At 35.3% G+C, this 10,164-nt stretch overlaps 2 protein-coding genes across 2 annotated transcripts; both read right to left on the bottom strand.

Moving 5' to 3' along the window:
- Window positions 1-1,422: 1,422 nt before the first annotated feature.
- LOC139902298 (uncharacterized) lies at window positions 1,423-3,084 on the bottom strand. Its single transcript, XM_071884938.1, has 4 exons — window positions 2,859-3,084; window positions 2,312-2,382; window positions 1,878-2,228; window positions 1,423-1,789 (listed from the first exon to the last, which is right to left on the bottom strand). Exons 2-4 carry the CDS (start codon window positions 2,380-2,382, stop codon window positions 1,423-1,425), a joined length of 789 nt encoding a protein of 262 aa, XP_071741039.1. The 5' UTR covers window positions 2,859-3,084.
- Window positions 3,085-4,447: 1,363 nt separating this feature from the next.
- Window positions 4,448-7,963, bottom strand: LOC139902958 (heat shock cognate 70 kDa protein 2-like). The gene is made up of 2 exons (XM_071885681.1): window positions 7,678-7,963; window positions 4,448-6,367 (listed from the first exon to the last, which is right to left on the bottom strand). The coding sequence occupies exons 1-2, from the start codon at window positions 7,889-7,891 to the stop codon at window positions 4,638-4,640; spliced, it is 1,944 nt and encodes a 647-aa protein (XP_071741782.1). The 5' UTR covers window positions 7,892-7,963; the 3' UTR covers window positions 4,448-4,637.
- Window positions 7,964-10,164: the final 2,201 nt, after the last annotated feature.

Raw genomic sequence — 10,164 nt, 5'->3', positions numbered from 1 at the left:
TTCATTCAAAATACTACCCTTAGCCAATTCCATGGTGATAGTACCATTCGGTGCAGAGTTAGACAAAGATGTCCTAAAAGTCTCCCAAGAGTCCGGTAATGTACCAAGTAACCAGAGACCCTGAATCTCATCCTCAAACTTGATACCCATACCTGCAAGCTGATTTATAATACCCTGATATGCGTTTAGGTGATCTGTAATAGGAGTCCCATCATGATACTTCAAAGCCATCATCTGCTTAATTAAGAACAACTTGTTATTCCCAGTCTTTCGCTCATATAACTGCTCAAGCTTTTTCCATAAGGCTTTAGCATCAGTCTCCCCAGTAATATGATTCACAACATTATCATCAACCCACTGCCGAATATACCCACATACTTGTCTATGCAAAATTTTCCATTGAGCATCAGATTTTTCCTCAGGTTTATCCTCAGTAAAAACAGGCAAATAATAATCTTTCACATAAAGAAGATCCTCCATCTTGCCTTTCCAAACATGATAATTTGAACCATTTAAACTAATCATTTTACTTGTATTAGCTTCCATCTTTCACACAAGTCAAATCAAATAACCTAGCTCTTGATACCAATTTGATGGGAAAATAGTCACAACGGACAATCTACAAAGCGAAAACAAACCCGTTTGACCAATACTTTCCCGACCCGTATGAACCCGTGAGGATGCTAACAAACAAGCTATACCACAATCATCAAAAATCAGTCCCAATTCTGTACCAAATCAGTAAATACGAAATAAATAAGCACACACAATACACACGAGACTTTTTACGTGGAAAACCCCTCAAAATCGAGAGTAAAAACCACGGGACTCGTAAGCCACTTAAATTCCACTATCATCAACAAAGAGAGCAATACAATAATCCTTCTCTAGATCAACTAGAGGCATACAACATCATCATACTCTTGAACAACAATAATCAACAAGTATATGAAACAATTTAAAGACAAAAGAGGAAATTCGTCACCCAATAATCTGCTCTCTGTTCCAGCAGCAAAATCACGAGCTACAGACCTCTTTAGACGAATTCAACGGTTGAAAATGTTGGTACTGATGTCAGGAAGACACAGCCCAAAAACGAAGAAGATTCAACGGTCGGATCTCCGGGGATCGTCTCTTTTATGGACTGCTGTAGCTAAAAACGGAAATTGGGGTTTTCTCCCTTTTTCTTAAAACTCTCTGATCTCTCTCTTAATGAAAAATGGATCTGCACTTGGAGTTCAAAATGCCTAGAATGCTTGACCAAGTCAACAAGCATTTGAACCTATTTTTGTTGGGCTTGGGCCATTACTTTCACATAAATGGAAACAAAATAATAAGCCCAACACATATCACCTAAGAGGCTAACACTAAAACGTAATTAGTTAATAATTCTTAAAAATTTCTATATGTAGAATTAAGGACTTAGTGAATAGGCCTAATACTATATCTAACAACAAGACATATATATAGAAAAAGAATTCGCCATTTGCACTTGATTTGTTTACACCTTGCTGTGAATCGTGTCGGTTCACTTTTCTCAATAGAGTACTCAAACTCATTTGTTAGTGCATGATGGTTCAAAGCTCTCCTGAAACTAGTCACATTTGGAAACTTTGAATTCTCTTTCAGTTCTGTATTTTTGTTGTTGAGTGAATGAATTTCGGTTTGGTAGTGCACTGTCTCATCTTCATTATCAGTATTATAAGGGTTGTGATAACTTTCTTCATTATCAGTACAATAGTCCGAATCATCTTCGCCTTGTGGTTCATCAGTAAGTTGACATTCACCACTACATCAAATGTACACAATTACTTAACAGTTGAACAATAAGTACACATATATACATATGTATAAACATACATAATGACTGACAATACCTCGGTACTAAAAAATGGTTCCCGTGATTATGATTTGTCGTCACGTAAATAGTCAATTCTTTCTCGTTCTGATACATTGCAAGCATTCCCATGAAGTCTTCATCAGAATCGATATCAATGTAAGATTGCTCATTTACGTCATTATCAACAAATTGAATCGAAAAAACAAGATTGCTATTGACCGGATAATGCTTCTTGACTTCTTCGGTTAATTTGTTCAAATTGTATGAACTTGGGTCGATGTAGATAAATTTTTGCGATCCAAAATAGTATCTTCTCCTAGATGAGTTTTTAACCATTCGAAACAAGCCTCCATATTTCAGTTTCAACTTGTACTTTGATGTTACTTGTCTACAAATGAAAATTAAATGAACATATAGCATTACAACTCTACAAAAGAATATATATTGCTCTTAAAATTTACCTAAACATACTCAATTATAGGTGATTGTGCCATGTTCTCCCATCTTGGTTCCAGATAATCATCAACATCACCATGATGCATCTAAACATAAGCATGAACATAATCAGCATAAAAAAAATTCTTTTGGAAGATTGACACAAAATTAATCAAATGAAAACCATATACAATACAAATTAGTACAGTACCATTTTTTGTTCAATTAAGACATATTCATAGTACAGTACCATTTTTTGTTCAATTAAGGCATATTCATACATAATCCACTTAGTCCTGACACCAGTTTTAAGCGAATCAGCATAAATATTAAATAAAACAAATTAGATGAGGTTTTTCTATCTATTTAATACATTAGTCTACATAAGCTTTAGCACATCAAGTGATAGTTCGTCACTGTATTTTGCAAAAAAGTATAATACTAAAATCAAATTAATTGTGGATTCTCTTTGTTGACCACTTAAATTTTTAAATGCTAGATAACTTTAATCCTGAACTTCGTCACTTACAACAAGAATACATCAAAACCCAAATCAACAAAAATAATAATTAGGGATTCTAACCTTGAAAAACCTTTGATAAAGAAGATGAAATTGGATGAATATGATTGATTTTGGAAGTTATTCGCCATATGTAGTTTCTGCTGGAGGGAATCGTGGGCCGTTGAGAAGAAAAAGGGCGGGAGGGATGACGATCAGAGAGGGCTCGATGGTCTTTTAGGTTTTACATAATACAGGATTCACTAAAAGAGGATATGAACGATTGATTTGGGGGTTTATATAGGGTATATGTGATATTTTATTATTTAAATGGGGAAATAAGTGATATTAAAGATTACCAGGGATAAATACGATAATATCTCATATTAAATTATTACTAACAATATTAGAAGTTACATATTTAGATTAGTTAAAACGTATATTTACTTATATTATAAAGTATTTTGCTTAATTAAATTCACAATCGACGACAAATACAATCAAAACATGCGCAAAACATGTGTAACAAACCAAAAACATAACGATTGAATAGTTATATTTGTTATAATCTATATTAAATTGTCAAAAACCTCGTTAGATTGACATTTAGATTGATATCCAACGGATATCCATTAACCCGCTAAATCCAACGGATATGGATATGGACGGATGAGCTTAAACTAAATGGATATGGATATGATCGAAAATTAAATGGATATGGATGTGGATATGGCATCATCCGATCCATATCCGATCCCTAGTCATCCCTAGTCAGAATGAACATAAAAGCACCAAATCCATTTACCACCAAAGTCGTGTTACAGGAACCCAAACTTCCAATGCCCAAACCACCTTTTTCAAAAGAAGAGAGAATCGAGTTCCATTTAAATCCAACACATTCTTTTGTATTCTTCATCCCCTCCCCAAAAAAACTTACACCTCAAACTTTCTAAGTCTTTGATCACCTTTTGTGGGCACTTAAAAATAGATGGTTAATATATATTTAAACTGCCAAGAACCAACTTTGTAAGGGTTAAACGACCTCCGTAGGATAACAAAAGAGCTTTTCAAGATGATAGTTTAATCTTGAGACGATCCACAATAGGCTTACAACTTCAGATCAAGAAATTCGCTTGAGAGCAACCCGAATGAGCAACCAGTTCAATCATCTCTTCCGAAGAAACACTTAGCCAAAAAACATTTGATATCATCTCCTCTTCATTTAGCCCAGCAATAGCCTTTTTGATACATCCAAAACAGAGTTCAAAAAAATTAGAATACTAATTTACTAACTACTTGTGAAATATACAAACACAATGTAAACTGCATAAACAAGTTCACACGAACCACACATCAAAACAAGATTTACACCCCACAATGTGATTGCACGTCCTTGTCAAAATCACCATTCATACTTCATTGTTTGCTTTCGTTATGACCTTTTTACCTTGTTAATGAAAAATGTTGCTTATTTGATGTAGTTTGTAAATTGGCGTACAAATTAGTCTAAATTGTTTGTAAAAAAACTGAATAAGTAAGGATTTTCATAGTGAAGTAAAAATGATGAATTCAATAGAAACATGAATATCTAAAAGATTATAGAAGTTTGTAAAACTTCGACCTGTAACACAAGATAGCAGAAGAACGTAAAAAAGAATTAACAAGGTAAAAAATACTTAGAAAGATAAAATCCATAGAATTCAAAGGCATAAAAGCCTAACAAAATTCACCCCATTCAAATAGAGGTACCAAAACATAAATGTAATGTTTCATCATCACAAGCACCCTGAACAAGCAGTGCTACCATAACACAGTCTAAACAAAAATAATACTGAAAATAAAAGATAAATGTCAACTTCAAACTTAGTCGACCTCTTCGATCTTGGGACCAGCACCGCCACCTGAAGGTGCAGGTTCATCATCCATACCACTTGCATCACCACCAGCACCTCCCTGGTACATCTTAGCAATGATCGGGTTGCAAACATTCTCAAGCTCCTTCATCTTGTCTTCAAACTCATCCGCCTCACCAAGCTGGTTGCTGTCCAACCATGCAATGGCCTCATCAATCGCATCCTCAATCTTCTTCTTGTCACCCGGGGTCAACTTTTCACCGATCTTCTCATCCTTAATAGTGTTCCTCATGTTGTAGGCATAGTTCTCCAAAGCGTTCTTGGCCTCAACCTTCTTTTTGTGCTCCTCGTCTTCAGACTTGTACTTCTCAGCTTCTTGAACCATCTTCTCGATTTCCTCCTTTGAGAGACGGCCCTTGTCGTTGGTGATGGTAATCTTGTTCTTTTGACCAGTAGTCTTGTCCTCAGCTGAGACGTTTAGGATACCGTTAGCGTCAATGTCGAAGCAGACTGTGATTTGTGGGACACCACGGGGTGCTGGTGGGATGCCAGAAAGTTCAAACTTGCCCAACAAGTTGTTGTCTCGGGTTCTTGTACGTTCACCTTCGTACACTTGGATCAACACACCAGGTTGGTTGTCAGAGTAAGTTGAGAAGACCTGTTCCTTCTTGGTTGGGATGGTTGTGTTTCTTGGGATAAGAGTAGTCATAACACCACCAGCAGTTTCAAGACCAAGTGACAACGGTGTGACGTCCAAAAGAAGCAAATCTTGAACCTTTTCGTTACCCTCACCACTCAAAATAGCGGCTTGGACAGCAGCACCGTAAGCGACAGCCTCATCAGGGTTGATGCTCTTGCAGAGCTCCTTACCGTTAAAAAAGTCTTGAAGAAGCTGTTGAACTTTAGGGATTCTAGTGGACCCACCAACAAGAACGACATCATCAATGGAGCTTTTGTCCATCTTGGCGTCTCGTAAACACTTCTCAACTGGCTCCATACACTTTCTGAATAGATCCATGTTAAGCTCTTCAAATCTAGCACGAGTGATGGTGGAGTAAAAGTCAACACCTTCATATAGAGAGTCGATTTCGATGGTGGTTTGAGCAGTGGATGAAAGGGTACGCTTTGCTCGTTCACAAGAGGTCCTCAACCTCCTAAGAGCTCTTGGGTTACCTGTGATGTCCTTTTTGTGCTTTCGTTTAAATTCTTGAACAAAGTGGTTAACCATTCTGTTGTCAAAATCTTCACCACCAAGATGGGTATCACCAGCTGTCGCTTTAACTTCAAAGATACCTTCTTCAATGGTCAAAAGCGACACATCAAAAGTACCACCACCAAGATCAAAAATAAGCACATTCTTCTCACCGACGCTAGTAGCCTTTTTGTCTAGACCGTATGCGATAGCAGCTGCGGTTGGCTCGTTGATGATACGCATAACGTTAAGACCAGAGATGACACCGGCATCCTTGGTGGCTTGACGTTGTGAGTCGTTGAAGTAAGCAGGGACTGTGACAACAGCGTTCTTTACGGTCGATCCAAGGAAAGCTTCAGCAATTTCCTTCATTTTGATGAGAACCATTGAAGAAATTTCCTCAGCAGCAAACTGCTTTTCTTCGCCCTTGTAGTTAACAGCAATCATAGGCTTTTCAGCTGGTCCAGATGTAACCTTGAATGGCCACAACTTTATGTCGCTTTGAACAGAAGCATCAGAGATTCTTCGACCAATGAGACGCTTAGCATCTGTAAGAGCAATCAACAAGTTTAAAATAAGTTTGAATACAACTAAACATAAAGTAAAACAATAACAGAATAAAGATGCAAAATCTTAACAAAGAAAAGTAGAACTATCATCATCACTTTAATCATGCATAACAAACATTCCAAATTTTACATTAAGAAAGTAACTCTGAAATAATATATCATCATTATCCTTATTTTGTCATTATATTTCATCACTAGTAAGCATTTAATAAAAAACAAGTGCTGTAATCAGAGTAGTGATTCAATTCTATCTATAACCAAAAAGAGCAACATAAAACAGCCAACTAAAATAACAATAAACAAGATTAAAATTAGCTTGATCTACAACTAAACATACAAGTATAACAAAAACAGAATAAATAGGCAAAATCTTAACAAAGAAAAGTAGAATTAACATCATCAATTTAATCATACATAAAAAACATTCCAAACTTTACATTGAATAAGTAACACTAGTATATATCATCATCATTAATATTATTAGATCTCATCAATAGTAAGCATATAATACAAAATAAGTGCTGTAATCAGAGTAGAAATCCAATTCTATTTCTAACCAAAAAGAGCAACATAAAAAAGTCAACTAAAATAATCTACAATTCCAAATACAATGACTTCATTACATTCTATTCAAAGTGGTCAATCAACATAAGTGCAATCAATAGATTCAAATTATAGATTGTACTCCTCTATTACTTGTCTATAAACAAAACAGTGTAATCGGCAATTGCATCCGCATAATATAACTTAACATCTATACTGGTAACCAACTATAACATAGTTATTTGTTAACTAATATTGACTCAAAAAGTACAAGAAAAGATGCAAGACTTAACTATATATATTCAGCCTACTACATTAGATATTAATTTTCAGCTAACACGTAAACAAAGCATGTATATACAATTAAATTAAATAATAATGGTAGATCTATAAGCATGTATATACAATTAACTTAACTTCCAAAAACTAATCATCATAGATCTATCGTAAACACCTTACATACAGATCCTTTAAGTTCCTTAATGCATCTAGTACTAAGTTATAACTTGTATAAGCATGTATATGTATATATCAGTGAACAGTTGCATGTACACCTTAACATCAATAGCAACACGGTGTTAAATATCCAATAACAGATAGCGCAGTATATCAGATCTGACAATAACATATAAATAATTCATGTAAAAAGCTACTAATTCAACTAAACATAAATAAATCCAGATCTAAGAGCTCAAAAGAATACTAATAATCAGATCTAAAACAAAATTAATTGTAAAAAAACTCACCAAAAACTGTGTTAGTAGGGTTCATGGCGACCTGATTCTTAGCGGCATCACCAATCAACCGTTCGGAATCAGTAAACGCAACATACGACGGCGTCGTTCTGTTTCCTTGATCATTAGCGATGATTTCAACACGATCGTGTTGCCATACACCAACGCATGAGTATGTAGTTCCTAGATCAATACCGATTGCTGGACCTTCACCTTTGCCGGCCATTGTTTTGATGTGATTATGAACGTGTTTTCTCTCTCTGTAAAAAGTTTTGAATTAGGGTTTCGAAGAGAGAGCAATATGAGAGGGATTAGAATCTATGAAAAGGGGTGATATATATATTGAGATGAGATGTATGTTTGAGTTCTAGAATGTTCTTTAACCGTTCAGATTGATTTTAATTGTTAATTAATATAATTGGACGGTTACGATTTAAGATGATGCAAGTCGCCCCCTTTGGTCAAGTCCCTCTCGTTCTAACCTAATTTTTGGGAGCCTTTCACACCCCGCCGCCCACCTTTGTTTCCTTCCTGTGAATGACCTTTTCTTTCTTTTCTTATTTAATTTAACTTTTCTTATTATTATTATTATTATTATTATTATTATTATTATTATTATTATTATTATTATTATTATTATATTATTATTAATTATTATTATTATTATTATTATTATTATTATTATTATTATTATTAATTATTATTATTATTATTATTATTATTATTATAATAATAAACTTAAAAGTTTTAAAACTTACAAAAAATTAGTGGGAAGCCTAGAGACAATCTGGGCCCCACACCTCTAGCAATAGCAAAACCTATCCTAGTAAAAATATGAGCAGCAGCACCGGCACCAATATCTTGCGCCATCGAACTCTTCTGAACCCGTTTTAACAAAGAAACAGCCTCCTTCTCTAATTCCCCAATGGAAGAAAATGAGAAAGGAATGAAACCATAACCAATCGCCAGACAACTAGATTCGTACTTGACCCGCTTCCGACGAGCCGCATTAATCACAGCACGTCCAGGGACAAAGTCAGAAAGCCCAGACTGTGTCAAAGGAGAAGACCCTGTCAAGTCAACACAAACATCGCGACCACAATCCCAGGAGTAAAGTAACACATCTGCAGGTCTTAGGGCCCTGTTGTAACATCCCGTGTTTTTCCGTTAAATTTAATTTTAACACCGTCTCTTTTTTTTTAAACATAATCTTTCGTATTTAAATTAATAGTTTCCGTGAGTAACGTTCATTATATTCCCGCTATTTAATTTTGACATCACCCGTTTACTCGAGCGTTTTTAAAATATTCGTTTGGTTAAATCCCGCACCCGCTTCTAAACTCGAGGGACTAAAATTGACACGGGGCAAACTAGTTGACTAGGTCAACTAGTCCACCCCAATCACCACCATTCAATCCCTCCATCTCTCTTTCTTTCTTTCTTTTCTTTCTCTCAAGAACACAAACATAATTCATCATCTAAATTCGGATCGGGAAGCAAACTTCAAAACAAATTACATATTCGTGATCCTCTCATCATCCTCTTCGATTTGGTACCAATTTCATCCATTTTGGGTAACATTTCTAAAACACTAAATTTCTCTAAATTCGTTTTATATACTTGAAATTGTGTTAGTTAGTGTCTATGGCTCGTGTGTAACATGAATATATGTTTTGTTTGCTCGATTTGTGGGTTGGAGTAACTAGTTTGAGTTTTTGAAATGGGTTTGCTTAATCCTTGATTTTGGATGAGTTAATGCTGTTAGATTGTTAAAGTGCATGTTTTAATTGTGTTACTAGTATCATTAGCCACATTTGGATGTGTAGGTTGATTAAGAAAACTTCAAAAACCCGATTAATGATTTTGTGATGTTTGACTAGGGTTTGATAGTTCTTGACATGAACTTTTGGATGCTTAAATGCTATGGAATGTTAATTGTTAGTGTTTAGATGCAATGTATGCTTAATTACCTTCGAAACGGCATATCGTATGTGTAAATTGGATTCCCGAATCATAAAATACGTTTTACGAACTTGAAACTTTGAAAATAAACCTTTCTTGATCAATTGACGAGTTTTCGGTTATTGTAAATGTTGTTTTTGTTTGATGAAACATGTTTAGTTGTGTTCCTTGTCAAAAGAGCTTTCCAACGGTATAAGATACGCTTTCTAATTGTTTACGGTTTGAGTTTTGCGTTTGTTTGAAATTTTACCAAGCCTTGAACAAGTGAAACAGGCCTGGGACCAGGCCACGGCCATTGTCGCGGCGCGACAGGCCTGGCCGCGGCGCGACATAAGCCGCGTCCAGATTCTGTTTCCCTTGACCTTTTTACTAAAAATGTTTGACATGTTCTAGACCTCCAATTTACATGCAACTTGTTTTAACATGCTTATATATGAATAACTAGCATAGAAAAATAGTTCGGGACCCGACCCGAACGCGTTGACTTTGACTTTGACCAAGTTTGACTTTTAGTCAAACTTAACCAAACGATTATAC

This window comes from Rutidosis leptorrhynchoides, chromosome 3 (genome assembly GCF_046630445.1).
Source record: "Rutidosis leptorrhynchoides isolate AG116_Rl617_1_P2 chromosome 3, CSIRO_AGI_Rlap_v1, whole genome shotgun sequence".
Taxonomy (NCBI): Eukaryota; Viridiplantae; Streptophyta; class Magnoliopsida; order Asterales; family Asteraceae; genus Rutidosis; species Rutidosis leptorrhynchoides.
Note: the sequence above shows the minus strand (reverse complement) of the source record. Positions and strands in the feature narration are given on the sequence as shown.

Coding starts and splice junctions, on each gene's coding strand:
- LOC139902958 (XM_071885681.1), bottom strand. CDS start 7,891: ATGGCCGGCAAAGGTGAAGGTCCAGCAATCGGTATTGATCTAGGAACT. Junction 6,368..7,677: donor CCCTACTAACACAGTTTTTG/GTGAGTTTTTTT, acceptor TTGCTCTTACAG/ATGCTAAGCGTCTCATTGGT.
- LOC139902298 (XM_071884938.1), bottom strand. CDS start 2,382: ATGCATCATGGTGATGTTGATGATTATCTGGAACCAAGATGGGAGAAC. Junction 2,229..2,311: donor GCACAATCACCTATAATTGA/GTATGTTTAGGT, acceptor TTTCATTTGTAG/ACAAGTAACATCAAAGTACA. Junction 1,790..1,877: donor AACCATTTTTTAGTACCGAG/GTATTGTCAGTC, acceptor CATTTGATGTAG/TGGTGAATGTCAACTTACTG.